Raw genomic sequence first — 27,457 nt, 5'->3', positions numbered from 1 at the left:
TTTTTTGCTTGTTTAGAAATGGACCACGACAATTATCGACAACTTTTAGGTTTTGAATGTTTTTTAACTATTATTTTTTTTTAATGTGTCTATATAGTATTACAATGCTTTACTCCACTCTCTGTGGTACCATCCCTAACAAATAGGTATTCTAAGATTGATAAAATATTAATATAGCTACAGTTTGATTTTAATTTAGATAAATATGTCTTTAAAAAATCAAAACTGATATTTATTATTCAAAATAATGCCCAACTATTTAGAAAAATATTTTGTTTTATTTAATGTACATGTGAAAGTTTTGTTCTTTGAGGCAATCAATTTATTTGACCTAATAGTTTATCATTTTAATTCAGCATAACATTTTTGCTATTGACTGAGCTCCAGGTGTTTGATTTTTTTTTTTTTTAGTTTCAGAGATACTTTATCAAGATAAATGAATGTGAGAAAATGTAATTCTTTATTCTCCTTTCTTGGATTGTCAAATTCCAAAGCTTGTTTGAATGCTTTTGGGTTTTCCATTTTTTTCTTATTCTAAGTAGTGAAAGACAATCTATTTTTTGTGGTTTAATATTTCAAAACTTTTATGAAATATTCCAAATAAAGAAATTTCAAGATTCTATAATATTTTTGAATGCATCACAAAAAGTATAAGATATCTTTCTCCAATATGATATCAACAATAACTTATGCTTTAACAACTGTTAAATGAATATGGAAATCGCGTGTAGTGTCCTGTTGTTGTATTAAAAACAATTACACAAATTTTTCTGTACAGTTACAATTACACAATTCGTTAAAATGCGCCTCTTTCGGAGTAGATAGATTGTTTGGTTGGGAGTTGCAAGAACACCAAGTAATCTTACTCCTGCATATATAACGAAGAGAAAACAAAGAATAAAGGATTTCTTTTTGATAACAACACTTATCGACACCAAAAATATTCCAATTTTTATGAAGTTTCAGATTTAATCTCCGAATATCGGAGCTCAAGACCACTCAAATAACTAACAAGATCAAAAGTGGTTAAGGAAATGCAATCACCCTATTACTCATGGGGTAAAATACTATCCTGAAAAAGATTATCAATATATGAGTTATTGAGACTCTTTTGAGTATAAATTTAGTTATTTTTGAAAGTAAAGAGCAATGAATCAAAAATGGAGATACAAGCAATTAATACCACCCCATTCAAACAAAAAATACTTTGGGAAAAAAGTAAAATGTTGTTGTTTAAACATTAAAAATGTTCAAATCCTTGCATAAAACGGAGAAAAATCTTTATAGATTTTTCTCCCTCCTGAAAAAGGAGGGGGAAAAAACAAAGTAAAGAGTATTTCTCCTTTTCTCTCCCTCTCTGACTAGAAAAAGTGGAGAAAAAGAATTATGAAAAAAAAAAAAAAAATATGAAGAAAATAGTTTAGTTTGTATTTAACGTGTAATAAAGAATGATGAACTCTTTTTAAAACTCACTCCTTCTCCCCCCAAAAAGAAATCTTGGACAGCTCAACAAAAAAATACAATTAGAGTGAAAAGTTCATGATTTCTATTTTAGAATGAGCAAAATGCAAACTTGTTATTGCTGTAATTCAGTACGCCAATTATCATATGCGGGTTGTGCATACTCAATGGTAAGATCATCATATTATATTATATTTTATTTGAGCTCTTTCTCTCCTTTTTTTTTTCATTACATTTCTCCACATCATAACACAAAAAAAAAATTCTGGGGTGTCTTTCAATCCCATCATTTAATACGTAACTTTATTTACACTTAATAATATTTGTTACGTATAATACTATGAGTATCAGTGAACAAAACGGAATACTTTTTTATCAGTATATTTTATTCATAACTGTGAATTAATCATCTAAAATATTAGTTGGAAAAAATCGTATTAATTTTGTAGACTGTCGGAAGTTACACATGGAATGATAAGTACCGGACTTCACACATAGATGGCGCCATTTTTAAAGCAGCAATTTTCAAAAGACACCAGTCTAAATTTCATGACAATATTTTGTTGAGTTTGTGAATTATTATACAAAGTGTGACGCTGCTTTTATTATTTTCAAAACAGTTCCATGTTTTTATTTTACACTATTTCTTGGTGATACAAAATATTTTTTAAGATAAGCAATGGTTTGAAATGTACTATGGGGACTTTTAAAAGAAATAACTATAACAATTATAAAAAACAAAACAATTTAAATGAAAAAAAACGTATTTTCTTTGTAAGGACGAGACTTTTCATTCCATGTAAAACACATGTATTATAAAGAATAAGATATCTCCCATACACCTTCCATTTCTTTTTTAATGATATAAACGCATAAAATCATTCTTTCAAACCTCAAAAATTAATTTTCAAAAAATGTAATAACTCAGGAAGTAGCATTCAAATAAAATTGAATACAGGAAGTATATGATAAATTACGAGTTTACATAGAAGGTAAATCAAAATTATGAAAAACAAAAGATATAAGAAAGATATTGTAGTCTTTATAGGTTTTCTTAATATATATAGTTTGTAAACAGTGACATTACACAACCCGATATTTATAAAAATGCTTGTTATTCATTTCAATCTACCATTTATAGCCAATACTTCTTTTGTATGCTCCTAAAACATTAAATGAGATTATATGAACTTCTTTATTTATCTTAGTAATGCCTTGTTTACGATGTATTCATATATTTACTAATTTTTATTCAAAGTTTAGTAAATTTAATTAATTCCTTTGCTTAAAAGTTTCTTTTTCTTTCTAATCAATTTGATTCTTCTATTCTTTCAATGCGAGGACTAATGCGTATAACGAATATTTTTAGAGCTTTAAAAGATATATTATGAGTACTAAATGAATGGAATAGTTTAAAAAAGGATACAAAATTCAAATTATTTAAGTATTATAATCGTTCACTCATTTATCATATAATTAAATTCGTTTTATTTTAGTTTCGTTTGTACTTCCTTCACTAACGCGTTAACCAGGTCTAATTACATTCAGCCTGTTATTTTACTATAATGGTTTATGTTTGATATAAGAAAACTCGTAGTCTTTTACTTAAGGAGATGTGATTCTCCACTAGCCTCACCCATCAGTCCATTGTTCGACTCTAATTCCCCCCCCCTGCATCCAGATATTATATTAAGTAGAATCATCTTGTATTTTGAGAGTTAATTAAAATTGAAATCAGGGAAGTGTTTATGATTTTTTTGGAGGAAGTTAACAAACTTTTTTTATAATAATTATTTATATAATTAATTTTGATTCACATTATTAAATCACCTAAATGCAAAGGAATATACGATGTATAAGTTTTTCACCACGTAATAGTTTTTCTTTATTACTCAAAATTGGATATAGCGCCGTCATAATGTTGAAATTAAATTAAAGTAACTTTTATAATAAGGAAATAACTTAGCAAAGTGAATGCTATATTATTGGATTAGGATGAGGAGGTTCTTAACTTTTTCTTACTTTCGAGGATCATCATGGAAAATGGAAGGTCTCATTATGTAGAAGTGTGTAGGTAATATTGGTTGATGTAAAGGCACGAACCGTATGTTGAGAATCACTGTTCTAGATTCGTAAGCCTACGTGATAAAAACAATGCGGAATTTACTATCTAAACGTGTCTCCAAATATCTTGTGTCCCATTGCTATCAGCATATAATTCTTTTTATTAATACACATGAAGATATGAACAATTTTTACATCTCAATCTATATATGTCGAATCCCATTTGGTCATGTTTGTCACTATGATGTAAAAGACAGTTTTATTATAAATACATTGAGAGGTTTTTTATATCAAAGTGAATAATAATTAAGTAATTTTTATTATTAACCATATTTAATGTAATGGAAATACATATTTGTACTAATTATTCATATGGACATCTGAACTGTTCTAATTGAATTATAAACTAATGCAAATGCGGCTTATCACATCTATCCTGCGTGCACACGTGTAAGGGAATATATAGAGATAAATATATATTTAAACACATTAGTCTGTACCATAATACAAAAGGTGGGAATCTGATACCGCAATATATTTTTTATTTTTCATTTTATTCCTCTAAATAAGAAAATAACCATCAAGCGTCAAAAATGATGGTCCCTTAAGGACAGGTTTTGATTTGAAAATCTGTAAAATATCAAGAAAAAAATAAATTTTGATGTTGTTTCTTCAAAATTTTCGATTTAAATTAAGTAACAGGATTTTGATTTTAACTATTATGGATAAAATATTTATTTTTTAACAGTATTTCGACAATTTTTCTCTAACTTGCCTCATGATATAAATATTCTTGTCCAAACATGCTGCCAAAAATAAATATTATCTTTTGGTACTGCATATTTAGTGCATTCATTTTCATGTTTCTCTTCATTTTAACTACACAAATCTCATTTTCTTTTATACCAAATAAATAACGACTAAGTCACATAATAACTGAGCTCAATGGACCCAAAAAAAAGAGTTAATTTGTTTTCAGGTGTGCTAAATTATATGAATAATATTTATCAACATTATTATATAATTATTTGTTATAAATAGGAGAAATTGTTTGTGGTATTAGTAATGTTTACAACTTAGAATTTGTTTATAAATTAGGAAAAATAAGTACCATTTCCCACCTGCTTTAAATGTTTGAATCTGTCTTTGATGATTTGCGTAATGATCATATGCTTATCACATTACGCAAATAGTCATCTCAGGAATTGCAGATGATGATCTTTTTAAAATGAAAACATGGCCCACAACGGCAAGTAGTTTCGTACCACTCTACATCTCAAAGCAGGGGTTGACTGGATATAAAGCAAAAAGTTGTGCATTATTGTCGAGTTTACTAAGAATTTTTACTTGCATATGTTGTTCAAAATTAAAGTAGATTGAAATATTTGAACTGGTCTATCAAATACAATTCATTCGGATCATGAAAAACAGATGCACTTTTAAAAATAGTTCTAGTATCTTTACTATCAATCTCTAAGCTAAAAAATATAAAATTCGGGATTTCAAAAATAAGAGAAATAATTGATGGAACTGATTTTGGAGATATCCGTGTACGCCCATAGTGTACATCTAAATTCAATTATGGTTCTACTTTAATTATTTATATACAGGATAGAAACAAAGCCACTGAGATTTTTATCACGGGAGTCATTCCTCAAATTCATTTGATTAGTTTTGTTTCTTCACCACTTCGACTTACCAATATACCATGCCACACACAAAGTTGTGAACAATCAGTAAATAACTAACCAATAGTTTAACTCCAGTTGATGGACAAGTGAGGCCATCTCAAATATTGGAACTAAAATTCTCATACCATGAGATAAGTTGAAGAAAAGTTTAAATCAAAATATTGTTGAAAATATAAGTTTTATCTAATATACTTAAAATATACAATTTATGTTACTTGATTCAAATTGATAATTTTAAAGGAACAAAATCAAAATTTCATTTTTATTTTTTTTTACAATTTTACAGATTTTCAAATCAAAACACGTCCATGAAATGATAAACGAAAGTTCAATTTTAACCGATTTCTTCTTTTGGCTATAACTTTTAAAATTTAGAATAAATTTAAAAAACGTTTTCATTCGTATATTTTTGAGACGATATTCACTTATTATTTTAAATTCAACCTCTTATCAAACTAAACCTCCTTCACCTAAAATGAAAAAAAAACAAAAACATTTTTCCTGTTGTAGCTATAATCCTTCCTAATATAACCAAAAATGATGGATACATCCTATTAGCCTAAACAGGTTCAAAAGAGGAATCCATGTAAAGTTTCCGCCTCCTAGACACAACAGTGTGGTCACTCATAAAATACACACACACAAACAGTATCATATATATATATAATTAGCAAAGGGTTACCCGCTGTTGCACGGCCAAGGAGGGATCAAAACAATTGAATTTTTTGATTCTATTATACTAACGATTATAATATGAATGTTTCTTGAAGCGGGAAATTGTGTATATTTTATACTACATATACAAATTACAATATATCAATCCTGTTAACTAAGTCTCATCACAGCAGCCCCCCTCCAAATACTTTTATAAATAACATACCATCATATATGTATAAAAGAATGTCTAGGTTACCAAAAAATTACCAAGAAGAAATTCGGGAGAAAATTGGAAAAAAAAATCACTTATTTTGCAAAAATTGTTAATATTATTTATTGGCATTTTCAAGAGAAATATTTTACTACCAGTATTTTTCGTACTTGCAAAAAAAGAAGTTATGGAGACATTTACAAATCCAATATTTAGTGTGAAGTTCTTTTTTTCGTACCTGAAAGAAAGAAATTGCAATTTTCATAGATTAATTTTTTTACACATAACTTTTTTGATTTTGAATAAATTTAGAAAACGTTTTTTTTTTTGACCCACCAATCAATGATTTGATTTATAACTCAACCACCTATTTAGTCTCCTTGAGCTCGAAAAAACGGTTTTTGTGCTTTGGATATAGCATAATCCCTCCTTAAAAATTGCCCCTCCCGTCTAGAGCCTGATCTAGCTCAAAAAACCCACCCATGTAATATTTCAACCTCCTATGTCCAACTGTGGGACACTTATAAAGTACACACAAACTCTAATTTATATGTATACAAATTATTACGAAAAAAATTCTAAAATGAAATACACTCGTAATTATGTCGATTAGATGACTAAATATGTAAAAGATGCAAATCAAACTTGTTGGGTTTGATAAATGTTTAACCTTTTAACAGATTGATCTATTTATCAAAAATATGTCCATTTCTTGGGGAAATAAATGCTAAAAAGTAATATTTATTTTTTGTAAAATAATCACATCTGCTAAAATATAAAATGAATATGGTATCCCTAATTCTTAAGAAACATCATATGAGCTGTCGATATTTAAATTTTTGGAGAATAGGGAGTCATCAATCATTATTGAAGTATATTCAATTTCCATTGGTTATTTATTGAATATTCAATAACAAAATCAAAAGTTTAATTAAAAAAATCAATCAAAATTCAACATTTTTAAAAGTAAAACTTTATAAATTGAAATACAAGATTTATGATTTAGTTTTAGCTATAATATAAAGCAATCGAAGAAAATATGAAAAAAATATTAACTTCTAATTAACATCATTCAACTTTTCATGATTATACGCTTTATTAGGAATTATAATGAATATAAAATAATAAATCAACCATAGGTTTATATTCTTCATTTTATGTCATTCAATGTTATAGTTTAAAAAACAAAAAAATTACTTTCAAGAGGGAAAACAAATTTGAAAGGGACACCTTTTTTCCGAACCAAGACCCAAAGCCTGGTAAATACATTTTTATTTATGTTCGCATTGATACAAACCAAGACCCAAAACCTCTTCACAGTTCTGTTACAGCTGTCCTGTCCTTCAGGATATCTCTTCATTAATTCTAAGCAGCAGCTATTATTTTGTACTTAGTGGTCTTTCAGACAGAATTTGTCTTCTTTTCTACCATTCTCTACATTGAAAACTCCAGGGGATTGTAATCAGGGGAAAAATGGATGCCAAAAGTTGTTTTTTTGACAAAGGTGCACGCTTACAAAAATAAGAGGGTAAAAAAATAAGGTCCATCTTTTCGATAATAATTTTTGATTGAGTGGAAATTTCGTGTATAACAACCAAATTGTTTGCAAAACAACAACATTCTTTGAAAAACAATTATTTATTTATATGTGTAATTAAAAAAATCACTCCTTAATAAATTAAAGTTTATTTATCCGTATGTTTTACTAATTTATAACAACTCCGTAGGTTTTAATTGTCATTTTCATATTTTTATGCTTAAACTAACAAAATAAAAAATGTGGATTTAACCACTATAAAAAAATTCTGGGCCATTGTGTTATTAATAAATATACATTTTTTTAAATTTTTTACATCCCAAACCATTAAAAAAACCTCATTACTATTATATATTCTATAAGAAAATGCCATAATTTAAAAAAAAAAATTATTTTTAATTTTCTTACAGATTTATGCAATGTTTCAAATTGTTGAATTTGTTTTGTCCAGCTGTCATCATAGCTTAGTTACTATGGCCGTCGCAAATCAATTGGTAAGGCATTATATAATATGCTATAATCATTAAAACATGTTTATCCTTTTTTCCATTTTTCCTTGTTCTATTCAAACTTATTTATTTACTTAAATATTCAATTCATATAAAAAATATATTTTTTTCAACAGATATACTGACAAATTCTAATTAATTTTACAAGAAATACATGTTTATTTGGTAATTTTTCACACGATCTATTTTGCAGCTTTTGTATGTTTTTATATTACAGGTTGGAACTTTACGTTTAGCTTTTACTCTTCAAACATTCTTTTCTTTCAATCAATGAAGTTTCATGCATTTTTTTAAAGCATCAACTCATGACTAAGAATAGGGTGCGACTCGTCAATGAGTCCTGTTGAATTAAACTTATGATTTGGTGCTTTGTAATTTTATAAATACTATTTCTTCTTACTTTTTCCTACTATTTTTCTTTTTTCATTTTGTATGTGATCTATAGCAAAGATGCAACATTTAGAAATCAAGGATAAAGTTCGAACTTATAATATAAAAGTTCAAATAGCTTGCGAATATGTCATGCGGTTATGCTTACAAGAGGCGAAAATATATGCGTCAAAAAGACTGATCATTGTTCTTCATATAATAAAAAGTATAATAATATGACTTTATATGAAGCTGGTGGGGAAGGTGGGGCAAGTCAATAGCCCTGGGTAAGTTGATAAACAACTGACTATGAGAGAACTATAGACAATTCAGAGTTGTTTACTTTTAAGATATTGATGGGGACACTAATTAAACCTCTCATAAATTTTATAAGAAGATTCAGTAAAATGCACGAAATTTAAGAATCAAAATTTAAATATTTGCATATTTGATGTCACTCCTGTTTTTGATTTATATCTATGTCTTAAAGGGTTATCTTATTCATTTTCATCTGTTGGAATTATTCGTTAAACATTAGTGAATGATTTGAATAATTAAATTCGAGCATATTTTTTTTTTTGTTTACTTCAAGATGACTTTTGAACTAAATGGCATTAGTTTGGGGACACTTTGTATCTTAGATTTGCTCGAAATCCAGCAGTTTAAAGGTTCATTAGTTTTTGTAATTTGTTTTAGATACTAAATATTGTATAGTTTTCAAAAATATATATTTTTTTAAAGAAAATAATTAGATTTTACCTTTTTTGCCAAAAGCTATTTTGCTGATCCGTTTTGCCAAATGTACACTACCAGTTTCGGCAAATTGTCTTTTGAAAAAAGGGATCATTCAGGAAAATAGTTGTTTAACGAAGTGTCCGTTCGGCAAAATCGTAATTTGGCGATGTACCCACTCAGCAAAATGGTATTTGGAGAATAGTATTTTGTACAAGTATGCGCGTTTACTTATAACATCATCTGAATCAATGCATAAATGGTCAATATTATAAAAAGTACGTTAAACATGTTAAAAAATAGGAAATTTGTGTTGGACTACTGTAAATAAATATATAATTAATTATTAGAAAAATATCTAACGAAAGAAATTATCCTCAAACTGAGTTCATAACTATTGTGAAATATTACAGTTCCTCTTTGAAATTAATTGCAATTTGATAAAATAAATATCTGGTGAGTCAATGTTTTAGAGCAAATATGTGATAAGTTGACATTAATTTTTCCCGATATATTTGATCCTTTACACATAATATGTAAATATTTATAAATCTGATATTGCTTCTCTAAATTCTATCTTAAGATAATTGTTTCTCAATACTGCAGAAAGTCACTGTACCTTTTTGTAAGTTGACGGTTCACATCTATTATATGAGTAAACATAACGATATATATATATATATTTAGTTATTATTCAGAAAATCATACAGTCTTTTGATGATGTTAAATATTATTTTTGTCAAGATTTATTGAAACAAATAATTGTAAATCAGATAGATTGGCATTAGCATTTTATTTTGTACTGCCTCTTCGTTGAATGTCCTTTATGCATTTATACGAATTAGTATAGAAACAACATTAACAATGGAATATATCTCATTTTATACAGAGTGCAGGACGAAATTTCTCCGCGCAATTTTTTTATTTTTCATTGTTTGAAGACTGGGTGAAAAACAAAATACAAGCAGCTGACAAGTTTGCTTTATTTCTAACCTTGAATTTAGATTTTTTGAAATTTGACGAAAATTGAGAACACAACATGAAAAAATACTAGAGTTGGAAGTTGAAATTTTATCAGACAAGAAGATATTTACTGTGGAACAAGTAAATAATCTCCGCAATCACAAATAGATTGTAAGATCATCCCAAAAGGTTAATGAGATCTCTAAAACAAAGCCTCCAGAAACTTAGTGCATGTGTCCGACATCAAAAAGATAAACTCATATTTGTCAAACATAAGAAAAACGTTGAATAATACATCGTTTTTAGGTTGACTGTCTTGTCGATGTCGTATATCAATTACCACGAAAGAAAGTAAATATGGTCTCTAAAGATTTTTTCCAGGAAACCCCATACCTCAAGTTCTTCTGGAATAACCCTAACTTAATTTCAATACTCTGAATTACATTGTGCGAAGTTTTTAGGAGACCAGGACTGTTAAGCCCTATCATTAATTGTGGATGAGTGGAAGACAAGCATCGTGGAATACTGAAACTTGATTTATAAAACCTTGTTTTCGTTCTCGTGTTGAAAATGTGATTGCTTTAATGGGTGGAAAGAAATGGGTGGGAATTTAAAATATGGAACAAATTTAGTATCAGTATGTTGGTAATACTTAAATCGATAATTATAATAGTATGTTCATTAGATTCAGCAGACAAATATATCAGTTGTATAAGAATAAATAAATATTCCTTATATATCTTCTAAATACGATAGTTGTTCGGCAATTATTGTATACCTCCGTGCCAGATGCATACCTAAGGACGCAGCCATATACATAGATAAAGATGATAAAGACCCTTAATTTATGTAAACAGATCATGTGTCATGCTAAAATTTTGGCCAAAGGAAATATGGTCTCCTTCCTTGACAGATCTTAACCCCTTGGACTTTTACGTGTGGGACGTGTTGGAGAGAGAGTCCAATAAACATGCACATAACACTGTTGACTCATTGCAAGTTTCCATTCTCGAGGCTGTAGCCAAAATGAACAAGGATTCCTTTACAAGGCCTGTGCCAGGTTCAGGGCCAGGTTTGAAGCTGAGTTAAAGCTGGAGTTGTTTGGTTTGAGAGTTAGATTTCACTATGGACCTCTACATGTGAGACCAAAATATTTGCTAATTATAAAATTAATTTTGGGAAAAAAATTAAATTATACATTATCTTTAAATGTTCCAGATTTAAAATCCTCACCCTTAATGATTTATAAATTACACACTGAAGTATTAAATTTACAAAAAAAAAAGCTTTGCTCTCTGTACATTATCATAAAATGTATAATATATATTTGGCTAGTTTGAATATTAATGCCCTGCAAACTGATCATTTACTCTTATTTTTCTTAGCGTAATGGTTCGTCTTATATAAAACGAAATAACAACTGCTATTTAATTAATGCAACATCTTCAGAGAATGGGGTTCTTATTCTGCAAGGAAGCATCATTAATCCACATGGGTTTTCACAAACAGGTAATAATTATAATGGATATATTAAATTTGACTAATTTTGAAAACCTTTCTTTAGACTTTTTTTACCTGCGACGCACAAAATTCTTCCTTGATATCTCCGTTCTTTTATTTTCGGTCTTTTTATTTCTTGGTTTGGTAAAGGTACTATGGATATTACATATTTAAGTACACCATACATCATTTATTTAATAAAAACATAATAGGCTTTCTACTTCATTCCCCCCCAATTTGACCCATTTTTTTTTAATAATCTTTATTATGAAATATGTAAGTACCTTTGTTTCCATTGAAGGGATATCGACAACTCCTCATACCCTGGATATTCTCAAACATATGTCTGGTCATAACAGATATGATTGAAATTGTCGTTCTTTTATCATTAAAAACTGTAAGATAATTAATTATACATTTACCTTGGTAACTTTGTCTTACTTTCCATTAATTTTCTTTTAGACAAAGTTTGAGCCCAACACTGCCTTCGTTTTCACCATCAGTTTCTTTTTACTCATCTTACACGTAAGTAAAATTTTAACTCTTGTCTTTATAGTATTAATCCTACATTTTTTGACAAAAAAAACAAAAAAATCAGTCTAAGTTAATCTGGATCGATATCATAGAAATTCAGTGTATGTAAATACGTAGCTCCATAGATAACATTCTCCAGAGAAATTATTAACTACAAAAGATAAAATGTTGTATTACTATATACGTCCTTTCAGCCGTACGGGATAATGTCATTCAAAGAAACAAGAAATCTGAAGCTTAAAATAGGATATTTGTGGCTAAAACGCATGGTACTCAATAACGACATCATTCACTATTCTCTTCGTTTCTATATTCTTCAATCCTATGAAGGAGTGAAGAGAATAATATGATTGTTATAACCGTGGCACTTATCGGTCCTTGAGACCAAGTTTGTGTCCTTATCGCTTTATGCTCTATATCATAAGTTGTAAAAATGTTAATGTAGAAACATATGATTAATAATTATTCATCGTATGTCTCAATGTCGTGTACTTTTGGTGGCTATTGGAACCAAAAGTACTCGGCATTGCCTAGAGCTATTAGATGTCGACGAACAGAGACACTTTAACATATACAAATATAGATTTGCTTCACTAATATAATGTTCTGCTGTTCAAGTCTGGCGATTCATGAAAGCTACAACAAATTTATATCTGTCTAGTTAATAATTTATCCGTCATATTGCCCCGATTTCCCTCTATATCATTCATTTACTGTGTATCCTAAAGTGAGCAATACCGCCCCTGGGAGCGTTAGTTTGATATTGTGGGTGTTAATGCGAAAAGGGACTCTGGGAAGGTGGTAATGCGAAAAACGGGTAATTTCATATTAGTACATAAAAAATATATTTGTACTTTATATTTTATTTCAGACGTAATATACTATTAATCTCGAGAGAAAACAGACTACTCAGTATAAATACATATATTTGTGTTAAATCCATAGAACTCCGGAAAAGTAAGATGCAAAAACTAAAACCCAAATTCTGCATCCTAAAACTTCAAGCAAGGGTATAAAGGAATAAAGTAATTATAAAACAGTCTTAATAGTTTTTTTGCACCAATTAGCTTATAGTTCTTTAGCTATTTAGATCATAAGAGCTTTAGAGTCATTCAGTATCCATCTTCTCACTAAACTCACATAATTTACTCATTTTAAAAGTATTCAAGTGAAATTTCTGAGGGAATTTCATAAAAAAAAATTACAACCATTTCTAACCCCATTGCTAAGGTTGTATCATTGTATATTTCTTCAGAATAAAGAATAACAACCATTTAGCAAGGGAAAAAGGCATTTTGAACGTTTATTGCAACACAGAAAAGTTCGATACGTATCAAAGTGAAACAGCCTGATGAGTTTCTATGAATTGTTAGATATTTTCCAAGACTTTCATACGGGGCTATGTAATGATCTAAAAATCATCAAATATGACATTGCTTCTTTGTCAGATAAATTTACAAAATTCAATGAAATTAATTTACAGTTGCAAGGAAATTATGCCAATCCTATCAAAGTATAATATCTTATCTTCACCTTCCTGTCTAAGAGTCAGAGTAAGTTATTCAAAAGAAATTGTGTTCGTCATGAACTTTATCAGTTTCCAAGGTTCCGTGAATTTGATACAGAATTTAAAATATCAGATGATCCCATTTAAGTGTATTGTGCATAGCTGGAAGAGTTGAAAAGAGACATGTCGGAAAGAGATCAAAGTATCGTATGGCTAAAATTACCGGTCTGGGTTATCAATTCAACCATAGAAGTCAGAATGAGGAAACAAGAGGTAGAGGGAGAATTAATTTCAGAAAAACAACATTGAGCTAGCTGTCTAAATTTCAAGATACTTTATCAAGTTTTTGGCCACAAAAATGATCTCTTTTCAGTATTATGGAACAAGTTATATATTTATTACTTTTTATAAATCACATTTCGGTGAACGGACCTTCACTGTTTCTACCTTGTTTTTTTCAGGCAAATTAACAAACTTAGAATTACCAGGCTTTGGGATCTACGTCTTCTTCCTAGCAAATTTTAAACAGATATGGTAAACTAAAATATATTTTGTGTTGTTTTCTTTTGGAAGAGAAAATTATGCATTTATTGGGAGAAAGTCGCTAGAAGCTTATATAAAAGCCAAGGGAACAGCAGATAAAAAATGTTATGAAACCCCTGGTTTAGAATTTAGCTTTAAGTTAAATTATTTATTTAATTACACTTGAAGGAAGTGAGGTTGTTATATATTATTAGTATATAACTTTCGTATAAAAAAACTATTTATAAATTTATATTAGATTTTGTAAAAATAAGTTGGACAAAATTAATTGTCAATTGATTAGAGAACATCAAACCTATCATTACAATGACTATGCATTTTTATGTTTTGTGTTACATTGACCTCTCAAAATTTAATGACCTTATATAATCTTCGTACCAAGTTTGATCAAAGTCGATTTGTAGCTTTTGCTGTAATCCTATGGACTAACAAACAAACAAAAAAAACAGAGGCAAAAACAAATCTCCGTTCAACTTTGTTGTGAATGTGTTTCTATTATATTTTATTTAATAATAATTTTCTTGGGCTAGATTTCGACCCATATTTTATTTATTAAATTATCTACTGAGCAAAACTGTTTTCTATGAATTGTTGACATATAACGTTAGGTTAGATAAATGACAGAAATGCATCCAATTGGTTGTTAACAAAGCCTCATTTTTTTTACAAGCTAATTCTCCTTTCTAAATATACAAATAATGAACTCTCCCCTTCAAATGGTCATAAGACAAGTTCAACCAATCGACAGATAGCTTAAACATTTCTGAATATTTCATATGAAAGCAAAATGTGATACACCATGTAATTAGTGCCGAATCTTCAATCATGTAGGAGTAATTCATGGGTTAATTGCCCTAAGATAAGGAATTTTCCAATTTATATTTGTAACATCAAATACAATTCCTGCCACATGAAAATATATATTTTCTTCAGATTATTTGTGCATGTTTTTTTTTTTTTTTTTTTTTTTTAAATATCAAATCGGGTTTGTTTCTAATTTAAACAGTTTAAACAAGAAGTTGGTCTGTAGATATAAACCTATAAGAAATAAAATATATATTATATTTAGAACCATTGAAGATTTGTTCTTCACTGTTTATTACAGTTTTGAAGAGCCTACTTAGGACATTAGCGAATATAAAAATATAAGAGAATCAAAAAACCTTTTTACTTCAAATAAAAATAACTTTGTGAAAGTTGATAAAAAAAAAAAGATAAAGTTATTTACTTTTCACACTTCAGTGCCAAATATTATGAGCTCGTTAAAACCTTACAAAATTCATCACTTTCATAAAAGCATATATGAATAACTTTGTCAGTTGATTCAATGTTTATGGACATAAATAAAATGGGATTAAAATAAATAAAAATATATGACAAAAAGTCTACTTGTAGTTTAAAAACTAAAAGTTTTATAAAGTATTTGATTTTTTAATAACTTTTTGCATTATTTTTAAGTTTTAGAATTTAAATTAGTTCACTGAATTCCTTGTTAGTATAAAAATATTTATGCTAATATACCACTCGTAATTTAGTTTTCTTTATTCATTTCTTTTATTCAAAAAGTTTAAATGTTAGATAATATTTAATTTAGAATTCTACAAAATTAAAGAAACTTTAATAATTTAAATAACATTGTAATGAGTGTTTGTTTGAATTGTACATGCCTATATGGCTCTTTTTATTTTCCCCAGAAATAATATTTTGGGAATACTTGCCGAATATTTATTTTTCATTTAACGGTTTTTCTTTATATATAATAATATTTATTTGTATTTTTAATATAGCCTCTCTGGAAAAAAATGTCAATTTTATTTTTTTCAAAAGGCCATGCCATTTTATTTCATTTTTCTAAATTAAAGAAAGTATAAATATATATATTTGTTGCAACATTATGTTATCTTATACAAGTATTTACATAAATAGTCTAAAAAAATTTCGACTATATTATTCTATGAGGGAGGGAGGGGGAATGGTCACACACCCCTTGGCAATGGTGCAAATTGGATGAATGAATTACAAAGTATAACAAGAGGGCGGAGAATCAGCAAGATTATATATTTTTTCTTTTTTTGGGGTGGGAGGAGGTGGAGGGTGCTTTTTTTTTAATTTAAAAGGAAAAAAACTCCCAAAATAATTTTTTTTGGAAAACAATTAAAAAAAAAGTTCATATATTCACTTTTGAAAAATATTACGAAATCCACAGTTGTTTTTTGGAAAAAAATATCAAATATTAAATTTTTTGGAGAAAAATTTATAAATCCATGGTTGTTTACAGAAAATTCGATTTGTTTTGGAAAAAAAATGGAACAAATTAGTTAAATTTCCAATATCAAATTTTTATTTATAAGCAAAAATTCTTTAATTGCTTTAGTTGTTTACATCCCCTCCAGCCCACATTTGCGGACGCCCTTCAATATTATAGTATAAACTGTATCCAGGAGAACTACTCTGCTTCTTGCAAATTTAATAAAGTTTTGTGAGTTTTGTAGCTGCTGGCATACTGTGTCATGTTTCTCTATCTTTTAAAGGTGTTTTCATTATTTTTCAATTCTTTAGGATAAATCATGCCAAAATATATATCGCATTTGCATTTGAAAGAGGAGAGTAACTGATAATTTGTAGGATATTTGAAATAAGTATAAGCCTTTGTTGGACTCAAAGTAGAATTGTGGATCGAAATAGTAGTAATTCCTGTCTTAGTCTTTGCTAGATAATGAGTGGGATTGGTGTTTATTTCCTTTCTCTTATAAATGCTGTGAGTTAATCTATTGTCATGACAGCTTAGTTGATTGCTTCCAAATGTCACCGTGTTATTTTTATGATTCTTTTTTTATACACCAAAAATGCTTATAATTTACAATTCAATAAATACATAAATTTGGAAGTACATTAGATTTCTGAGAGAGACACTCACATAAGTTATAGATACAAAAGTAGACCTAGATACTTTGCAATAATTCACAAATCCCAACAGTTAGGTAAATATCAATTCATGCATATTCTCTATTTTCTTCTGTCTTTTTTGATAGAAAAAATAGTCATGCATTTCCTGGTTTTTACAAATACTAACAAGTTTTTATTCAAAGGATTTAGCTGCAAAATTATACATATACTTTATATTTATACTAATACCGGGTTGTGCAGCAAAATATTCGTCACTCAATATGGCTCCTGTCAGCATCCATCCCAGCCTTTACACGTCGCTGGAATGCTTTGCAGACGTTGATGACAAACTTATCAGACAAGTTGTCCCACGCCACCACCATGATGGCCTTCAGTGATTACACATTGTGGACTAGAATTTTTTGGTGGTTTCCCTCTCCAATGTGTGCCACACAGTTAAGTCCAGCGGGTCCAAATCTAGCAAGAAGTGGCTACATCTTTTTGCCTTTGTCAGAAGGTGGCGTAGGGTCTTTGTGTATACCCTTCATGGCCCTCCTGGTGGTCATAGCTTTTAGTAAGGCGATTCATCGATTTGGTGGGGTCTTCATTGATCTTCTTCTCCAAGCCGGGCAGGATCTCCGGATCCTTCTTTGAATTGTGCCCTACACTTACTGCTTTCCTTGAGAAGACTTCTCCATCATCTTCATCCTTCAAAATCAGGCACTTCGCTAAGTCCAGCATCCTCATCCCCAATATTCAAGTTTGTTGATGCACAAAAGATGGCTGAACCAGAACTTCATAAAATAACCAATTAACCTTCCCGTATTAATGAGAAAATTAACATTAATTTACAGTCCACCTATTGCTGTGCAACACTGTACCTATATCATATTAAAATAATGATATAGGTATATTTTTTTCTGTTGTTGCTCCCTTTTATTTTTCTTCTTTTTAGTATTGTAAACATTGGTCACTTGAGTAGTAACTACATATAACTCCTTAAGTTGACCACATATTCCTTCTAAATAATAGTGCATAATATACAAATAAGACTCTAAATGTGTGATAGTTCAGTGCCTTCTAGACCTGCAGCATTGCACCCTACACTACTAGGCCTGAGACGATACGCTAAATCCACGGTTTGGTAAGAACAGTAGTACAACATTCAGGATGAGTGGATTGGAACGGTATAATAGTAAAATACTTTTGTAATTAACGTACTTTTTCAAGTTTTTTCGATGGTTTATACCTCAAATAATTTATTTTTTTGTACAAATAATTTATTCCTCAGTATATTTAACTTTTCTAATAAACAAAGGTTGATATAAAATATACAAAGTGCGAAAGGGAAATTTTCCATTTCATTATTTTTTTTGTTCTAATGAAGGTTTCAGGCAACATCTCAAGCAATATTCTTATACATGTCTTGTTTTTCTTGTGCATTGTTTTATTTTATCAAAATAAAACGAAAAAGGAGTAAAAAAAGCAAAGGGTTTCAGATCTTCTTTACGTGGATGTTGATCCAAAAATTATTATAGAAATTGTTGGCGGGACTCAAAGACATCTTTTACTTCAGGACTTGAATGACTCACGGAATTTTTTGGATGTGCGTACTGTTTTTATTAGTTACATTCAATAGATAGAAGTTAAGTGAAGAAAATAATATTCGGTCATCAATTAATTATAATATTAACTCGCTAACCAGAATTGAAGCCTGGGACATGAGTTGCACCTAACTGTTATTAAATTGAGAGTTCATACTGCATGATGACTCAATTTGTACTAAAAAAAAAGAAATTTCAATTTTGACTGGGACTCAGGGTAAAAGACTCGTAAATCGAATAGAATTCGTGGTCAGATCGACAAAGTTTAGATTATAATAAGACTCAAGGCTCGAAATTCACTAACTCACATGCTCAAAAACTTGCAACTTGACTTGGAGTCGTATTTAAAGATATTGGACTATACTGTCTTCAATCGAGCTTATCCCTCAATAATTGTGAATCTACTAATGTTGGTAAAAATTACTTGTGAACATACATACATATAATTAATATATACTCCTAACATTCAATTTTTATTTGATATAAAAAATTAACCTCATCACATATAATTGCTAAAATGAATTTAAAACACCGTTTGCTCTTGAATTGAACTTATATATATATATATATTTGAAGATACCTCATTTCTCTGACTGAAAGAAGAAAATAATGCCCATGTTTCATCATCGTTCATAATTTCCATACAATTTTTTAATTTTGAAGAGAAAAGATAATTTGATTATTTAAGAAGGTGAAATTAATCAATATTTATTATTTATATTTTATTTATCTCCTTTTAAATGGTTGATCTCTATCTACTTGCACACTTCATTAGATAAACAAAAACATGATAGTAGTTTACAGCATCATTTACATTTAGTGACTTTTATAATGGATCCTGATATTTAAAAGACGACTCGTTAGCATCTTTAGTAGTGTCGTTTAAGTTAATATAGGGTACTGCTTGATTTACTATTTGTGCAAATTCATAAGGACATTTTTAAATGAAATACTACATTAGCAGAGATTAGACGATAGCCAAATGATAGTATAACAAACAGAAAACTCTCAGAAAATAAGCAAAGGCTTTATAAGTATCAACGGATACCTTAATTCTGAAAATGTACACTTTTCCTATATGAAAATATTAGTCGTTGGAGAAAATAACCAACACATACTATTATAATATTATAGTAATAGATTTATTCTGTACAACTCTGGATAGATACAATAAATATTATGAATTAATTATCATATCTATACTAATTTAATTCATGAGTTACAATGTAACTGATACTACAAGTGTAATACTTGATTCCTAATTTCTTGGAATTGTTTTTTTGAATTTATTAATCATTATTTGCCTGCAAAAAACTTATCTATAAAAACCATCCTAAGAAAGTTTGTAAACATAATATTAATATAATTTGGGTTGCTTGATTCTAGACGAATAGTATTACAATTTAAAAAAAATACTGACTAACTAAGAATTTTACAATAACAAAACTGATATTTAAGTAAAATTTAATTACTTATGAGTCTATATAATTACATAATTTATATGTATGCATCTATTAACTTGTTTTAATTCCCTTACATATAAATTATGTAGTTATATAAACTCATAAGGGATTAAGTTCGAGAGTAACACTTAAGATTAATTTTTGGACAGAACAGAGTAGACATGAGGATCGAAAATGGAGTAATTCTGGGCGATGCCCTTCCTTATCTTTGGCAATAGTGTTTATTCCATTCATCTCAAAACTGCTCGCAGCTAATTAAACAGAACGTCATGACGGCTAAACTGCTCCTTTCTCAAAGATTTTTTTAAATAGTCGGGATTACGAATTATGCTTACGAATTACAACCCTATCTATGTAAAGGCTCGCTTAAAATTTATTATGATTTCTTTAAATATATAAAGAAATACTTCAATTTTACATTTTATATTATTTACTACCAACGAAATCCTAATACTTCCCATGAAATGACTCATAGCATTAGGAAAGCTCGAAAAATAGGCCTTTGCCGTAACAAACTTAAATGATATATATATATATATTTGTCTTCTAAAAAAAGTAATCCATGATTTTAATTTTTTTTAGGTATATAGCCTTCGGCTTTTTTTAAATTTTAATCATATAGAGGTGGAAAACCCTTATAATGTTTTTTAATAAAGATTGTCGAGTGAAATATTTATGTAATCAGGAATAATGGTTTGAACTATAAAAACCATAACTCCATTTTTATACTAACTAAGAAAATAAGGCTTCATCGAACATAAACTTTCATATGAAAATGTATTAAAAATACTGTTTAAAAGAAGCTCTGATTTATTCCTTGAATTTTCCACTTTACAGTTTTGTTTAAAATAATAAAAGGGTTTTTTATATGGTTGAAATTTGAGAAAAATCAAAGCCTTTATTCCTTAAAAAATTTAGATAATGGTTTACTTTTTTTTTTTTTTTCATAATGAAAGTCAAAAAATTTGTAAGATAAGTTTTTGCTAAGCTAACTAATAGCTTCTTAATTAAGTATTATATATGACAATATTTGATTTGGTTAATGATACATCGATAATCAAATAATCACCCAATTGTTACTTTCTTCATCTTTAAGGTCTCAAAACTCAGAGTTGGATTGAGCTATATTTCCAAAATATTATTTCTAAGGTGGTAGAAAAAAATATTCAGCATTAGAATCCCAGTTGATTTTTTCAATTCTTTTTGTTTTTCTTTAAATAAATCATTATGAAAATGGAATGAAAAAGATAGTTTTTGTTTATTAGAAATAGGAGCAATTAACTAATTTTCATAAATGGCACCAATAGAATCTCAGGATTTAATTTCATATTCCCTTAACTTTACAAAATAAAAAGTCAAACCATTTTTCCAATATCATTTTTCGAAAGTTAACGCTATACTCCAACACATGATAGAAACTTTGTGTTTTTTACTATAAAATCATGTTCCTGTACCATATGTAATTAAATGGAGCTTATGTTATGAAATAATTGAGAACAGGGTACATCCTGAAAACGGGATGTATTTCTATACCGAAAGATTTACCCTAATGTATGTATAATGATATTCGTGTATTTTTATGCAATACATATAGTTATGTATCTTTCAGATTAGAGAAGGGACCATTTAATACGAATTAAATTAAATGTACTGCAATTCTTCGTTCATATTTTTATAGAAATAAATTATCTTAAATATAATAAGATTATTCTTTATTTTTTTTACATTTGTTCGTATGTGCATAAAACTGACAGTTACATTTGTTTAAAAGATTATAAAATACATATAAGGAAGATATTTGGTCCTTGGTATAAAATCAAATTATAAATAAACAAAATAGTACGGAAGAGAGCCAGAGATAATCACTTTGTTTTGATATGGTAGGCAGACAAAATGTGGAATACACAGCATCGTTCCATTAACATCCTTTATTTTTAATTGTAGAAACTCCACTAACACTCAAACATTATCACTATACATATACTATCAATCCAGAATGGAGACAAGTACAATTAAATGTACTTAAACCATGTATAAGGCTTCATTGAAATAATAATTTCGGTCAAGTAAGAAGGTGATTTTTTTATGTCTTTAAATAATTTACAAGTACCTACAATGTATTTATTCACAAAATTTTATTACATCGTATCCCAAAAAGTCGTGAATAAAACTTTGGAAAAATTTCATTGACTTATTTATTACTCTTCCGATTATTTCTCGTAATTTCAACAAATAAGGCAACAATAATCAAATCCTTCTTGCAAAACAAATTTATTCATCAGACCAAGGACAACTTAGATTGAGGGCACGATAAATCGTTTGTCATCGCTTCCTGATGTGAAAATGAGTAAAAACGAAATTTCCAGCTTCGTCCCTCCTCCAAGGGTCTCATTACTAAGATTTAAAAGTTGATTTAAAATCAATTCCATGTAAATATATCTGGAGTGGGGAATAGCTTTACACGGCAAGTTGAAGTCAAACCTCCAACCCTTGCTTAAAAGTCCAAATCCTTGAATATTTTCATCGAGTCCAGCTCAAGTCCTCAGAAAATAAAAAAATACTTTCAAGAATACTTTAAATGCTGTGAAAAATTGTGAGGATTTTTGCATCCATGTGAAGTCACGAGTTCTCAATTGTAACAAGTCTTAGATTTCGATTCCAAGTTAAGTTTTGAATCTTTCATTGATTGATTACATCGTGTTGCAGATCCTCAAAATGGGGGATGGAGTCCAAGTCAAGTTGCAAGTCTCCAGTCCAAGCCGTTACCTATCATTTATATGTGCATCCTAAAACTAACCAAATAATTCTCGATAAATACGGTGTGCATCTGTTGTTAAACAACACACTTTGGGTAGAAATTAAGATTGCAAACTTCTAAAGCCTTAATTGGAACTGGGAGGCCAATGATCTGGCTACATGACTCTTTCCCACGTCATACTGCAGAGAAAACGTTGACCGGGTTGTCACATTTATTTTTTTGACTTTTTGGACCCAGTATTTGGCCTGCAAGCTCAAAAGACCTCAACCCCATGGATTTCTTTGTGTGGAACAAGGTTGTGTAAAACACCAACAGATCCTCATACAACTCAAAATCCGAGCTAAGATAAAGGATCCAGGAGGAATTACAGAATCTGCAAAACGAGACTGTGATCGAGTCGAGCCTGTTATTGAAAAGAAAGGCAATTATATTGAATGCTACTAAACTTTCATTAGGGATGGGGTTTCATTAAAATATGATTCCTAGCTTAGTAGAAAATCCATCTTTTTAAAATCATATTGGTTATTAAATATGGAATGAGTTTTCTATTCCCCCTTTCTTTTTTATTAGACAAATTAACAGCTATTTTTTTATATTTATAGTATGGTTATGAAATAAAAGGGATAATTGAATTAAAACAGTTGTGAAATGAATGTCTTAAGGAATTAAAAGTACTTTTTTGATAAATGCATTACTATCCGGATAATAAAAAAGTGTAGAATACTTTCATTCCTTGTTTTAATTAAATTATTGCTTACATTTCATAACTATTTTGCTCTATAAAATAGCCTAAGTTGGTAAGAAAAAGAAGATATACAAAAGTGTGTGCTCAATGAATAAAGTATGCATTGAACTACCAATGGAAGTATGGGATGTAGGTATTAGATAATGACAGCGCCGTTAGCTTATTCTCATACAGAAAATTAATAAATTATAATTAAATAAAATCCTAAAAAAGAAAATAGGATTTGTAAAAAAATATTTATTTTTTGATAAGACTGATGCATTTTCTTATTATAATTGCATATGTGCAATGTAAATGAATGCATTCTTATATAAGTAAAACAAGCAAAAAATATATGAAAACCTACACATAAATACTAACATATGGGCTGAAGGAAAAATGGGAAGATCCCTTAGGTGTTAAAGATGGTAAAAATAGCTCTCATTCCTAAACCTGGGGAAAACCAATATCAGTGATAAAATTTTAGACCAATCACACCGTCGGAGGTACTCTACAAGCTAATAAGTTCAACCATCCCATAAAAAATGATTACAAGAGGTTTACAGCAGGTTTCAAGAATTGGACACAGCTTGTCACCAGCTTATATTTAGTCCTGCTAAATACGTATGAGGGCTTGTTGAACTTCTTCATTGTCTTGGTGATTTATGGGAACACATTATCTCTCAACACCATCAAGTCTACGGCCACGGGTAACCGGTATCCAACAGGAAACCAAATTGGTGGAATTTTTTCTCCGGTTGATGCTTCAACTCTCAAAATCTTTTGTCAGCCTTACCAAAGCATACTCCCCGATCATTTTGCTTGTTATAGACAGGGTCAATATTAACGATTTCTTCATAAGAAAAACAATTAACCAGTTGCTTGTTGCTTTGTTGTGTTGTCGTTGACATCGCTGAAGACAGAGTTCTTTTCGACTTTAGCACAGGAGTGGCCTCTTCTAAGCGACCTTCCTCCTTCCTTTCGGATGGCCTTGCCCAAAGTACACCGATGCACCTTCTTCTTCTTGGCGTACTCTGACATCTTCATCGTTGGATTGACTTTAAAGGCCTCCATTATATCTTCAAACTTCACTTTGGCGGGTCTTCCACTCTGAGGGTTTGTCCTTAAGGTTATCCGCATTAGCCAAACGATTTCTGACCCGATAGACTGTGGTCTTGCTAATGCTTAAGGTATTCATGATGTCCAAGGTGGTCCTCTCGGCGTAGTTTAAATCGCCTATGATACCTCTTCTTGCCTCCATTGCAACATATACATAATTTTTGTGAAGAACATGCACATCAATTAAAGGCTTACAATCTAGGCTATTCAAAAATAAACGGAACTTTAAGAAATAATCAACAACACTTTTTCAAAACTGTATGTTTAGAAGGTATCATTACTTTTTCTACAGCCAGTATAAATGGACGGATACCAAGCCAATTTATTGTGTAAAAGGGGCTTGTCAGTGGGTACCTAATATCATCTTACTAGTTTAATATAGTATTTGTTCAATTGGTGGAAAAAAATAAACACTTGAAGTAGAATCTGATGGGAAAGAAATTACATCTTAATTCCATGCTGACGATAAATATATCTTGATAGAAAGTTCAAAATAACAAGAGCGTAACCATATACAGCTCGTTGAAAAATGTTTGGGAGATGTAGTGTAAAATTGTTCCATCGGGAAAAACTTGTACTGCAAATAAAAAAGTTTCTAATTGTAAGTAAGAAAAATGGGCAAATGAAAAACATAGAGGGGGGTAAATACCATTTAAGATATAGCGAAATAAATAGGTAATAAATTAAGGAATATAAAATTATCTAGCTTACAGAATAATGTTTTCCTGAGAGTCGATAAAATTTGGATTAGGAGTTGATTTTTTTTAGGAAGACACATCATTATCCATGGAGGAAATGAAAACGCATCAAATATTTCGAGTTCATTTATTTTTATTGAACAACATGGGAATTAGAAGTTGAGATAAATTGATAAATTAAATATTAAAAAAAATATATACATAGGCAATAACAGTTTTAGATTTTTGAATGTGTCAAAAAATAATAACATAATAATTTTTGCATAGATATGAACAGATTTCATAGTAAATAATTAGTGACTTATTATTTTACAGAAAAAAACGCCGAGTACTATTTATACAGGTTACAGAGATGTGAGTATCCTGGGAGAAGTGTGTAGAGTTACAAGGTGACCATGTTGAGAAATAAAATATAAAAAAAAAACAGAAAAAATATCTTGCATCCTTATTAAGTTGTAAGATTTTCAGACCACTCTCGAATACTACAGTTGTTCTCCTTTCTACAAATTTAATAATTCCGGAATTTCATAATATATGTTTCATTTGATTATTTATAATTGCCTCCACCAACGAATTTTATGTTTTTGTCTCGGTTAGTTTATTAGTAATCCATGATTACGCCCAAAGTTACTCATATATTTTGATCAAACTTGATACGAAGACTATACATAAACAATGTAAGAGGCCATTAAAAAATTCATAATCGATTATAACTATGTAACAAATTGAGATAAATAATTCAATTTGATTTTTACGCACAACTAAATGCCCTTTCTAGTTATTTATGAATGCCTAGTTGACTTTGATCCCTATCTTGTATATTTTACAATTATAAAATCTCTATTTAAACCAAAAAAAAGGTGCCTTCATGATTTATTATTAAAGCTTGTTTTTTTTTTTTTTTTTTTGCGGGTTTGATTTTGTAATATTATTAAAATAGGTGGAACATCTGGTTCTAAAAAAAATACACGTACCATTATTAGTGATTTAAAAAAATGAGAATTGATGAATTAATAGTATGTGTAAGACTAGAGAAAAATATATTTGTTCATCAGAAAATATAAATGGGGAAACTTAAATTTCACTGCGATCCCACTCAAAGATAATTTCCCGTAAAAACTCTATTGTATACATTGTGCACAGCCAATTAAGTAAATATTGACAATATATAAAAACTTTTCCATTTTTTGCTATTAAATGGTAACTTTTCTAAAACATGCCACTTAACTTTCTAAATCATTGTATTTTGATTTAAAATATTTTTTTTTGGAAAAAAAAATATTATATACAATCAAAATACAAAAATTTGATTATTTTAGTTGTTGTCGCATTTTTCAAAATTTAATTGGCCATTGATTTATTCCAATGAATTTTCCCTGACATTTCAGTAGGTCCACACAGAGTAGCAAAAAGGGTTTATTACTTTTGGTTAAAGTAGGGCCTTGCGGTAGCCTTTCCCTAATGTTCATAAATTAGAGTAAAGTAATTGCTCTAATTTATGATCAATGGTTATTATCTACTAGCATTTTTTTTTTTAATTTACATAACTAATAAAAATATGGAAAATCAATTACAAAGAAGCACTAAGACCAAACTTTTGCAAAGCCTTATTGCTTTGCAATAATAGTTGATTAATGGATTTGTATTTATAGTCCTAAAGGAGAGGAACAGTATTCATAAATTATTCTTATTTGTTGAAATAATGTATATTCATATTTATTGGAATATTAAAATGCTATGGGCTAATGAAGGCAAAATTTATGCAAAATTTCCAATTCATTGGGAACATTCACATTATAGTTTTCTACAGATTTTTCATTTAAAAAAAATCTCTAATATAGATAATTGCGTGTGTTTCAAGTTTAAATTTTGCTCCTCTTTAAGAATGTATAACTAGGGATGGGAATATTGGCTAAAAACTCCGCCT

General features: G+C 29.0%; 1 protein-coding gene across 2 annotated transcripts in view; it reads left to right on the top strand.

The window, feature by feature from the left end:
* The first annotated feature begins 1,422 nt into the window (after nt 1-1,422).
* LOC121120739 (uncharacterized) overlaps nt 1,423-27,457 on the top strand; it is a 71,703-nt gene continuing 45,668 nt past the window's right edge. For both annotated transcript variants that reach the window (XR_005865186.2, XM_040715594.2), the window contains exons 1-6: nt 1,423-1,631; nt 8,032-8,115; nt 11,580-11,703; nt 11,759-11,844; nt 11,996-12,091; nt 12,157-12,219. Coding sequence is in view for 1 of the 2 variants with exons in the window: in XM_040715594.2 (XP_040571528.1) it covers nt 1,557-1,631; nt 8,032-8,115; nt 11,580-11,703; nt 11,759-11,844; nt 11,996-12,091; nt 12,157-12,219 (528 nt within the window). In the remaining variant the exon portion in view is untranslated. The remainder of the gene's footprint in view (nt 1,632-8,031; nt 8,116-11,579; nt 11,704-11,758; nt 11,845-11,995; nt 12,092-12,156; nt 12,220-27,457) is intronic.

Source organism: Lepeophtheirus salmonis, chromosome 6 (assembly GCF_016086655.4).
Source record: "Lepeophtheirus salmonis chromosome 6, UVic_Lsal_1.4, whole genome shotgun sequence".
NCBI classification, from domain to species: domain Eukaryota; kingdom Metazoa; phylum Arthropoda; class Copepoda; order Siphonostomatoida; family Caligidae; genus Lepeophtheirus; species Lepeophtheirus salmonis.
Note: the sequence above shows the minus strand (reverse complement) of the source record. Positions and strands in the feature narration are given on the sequence as shown.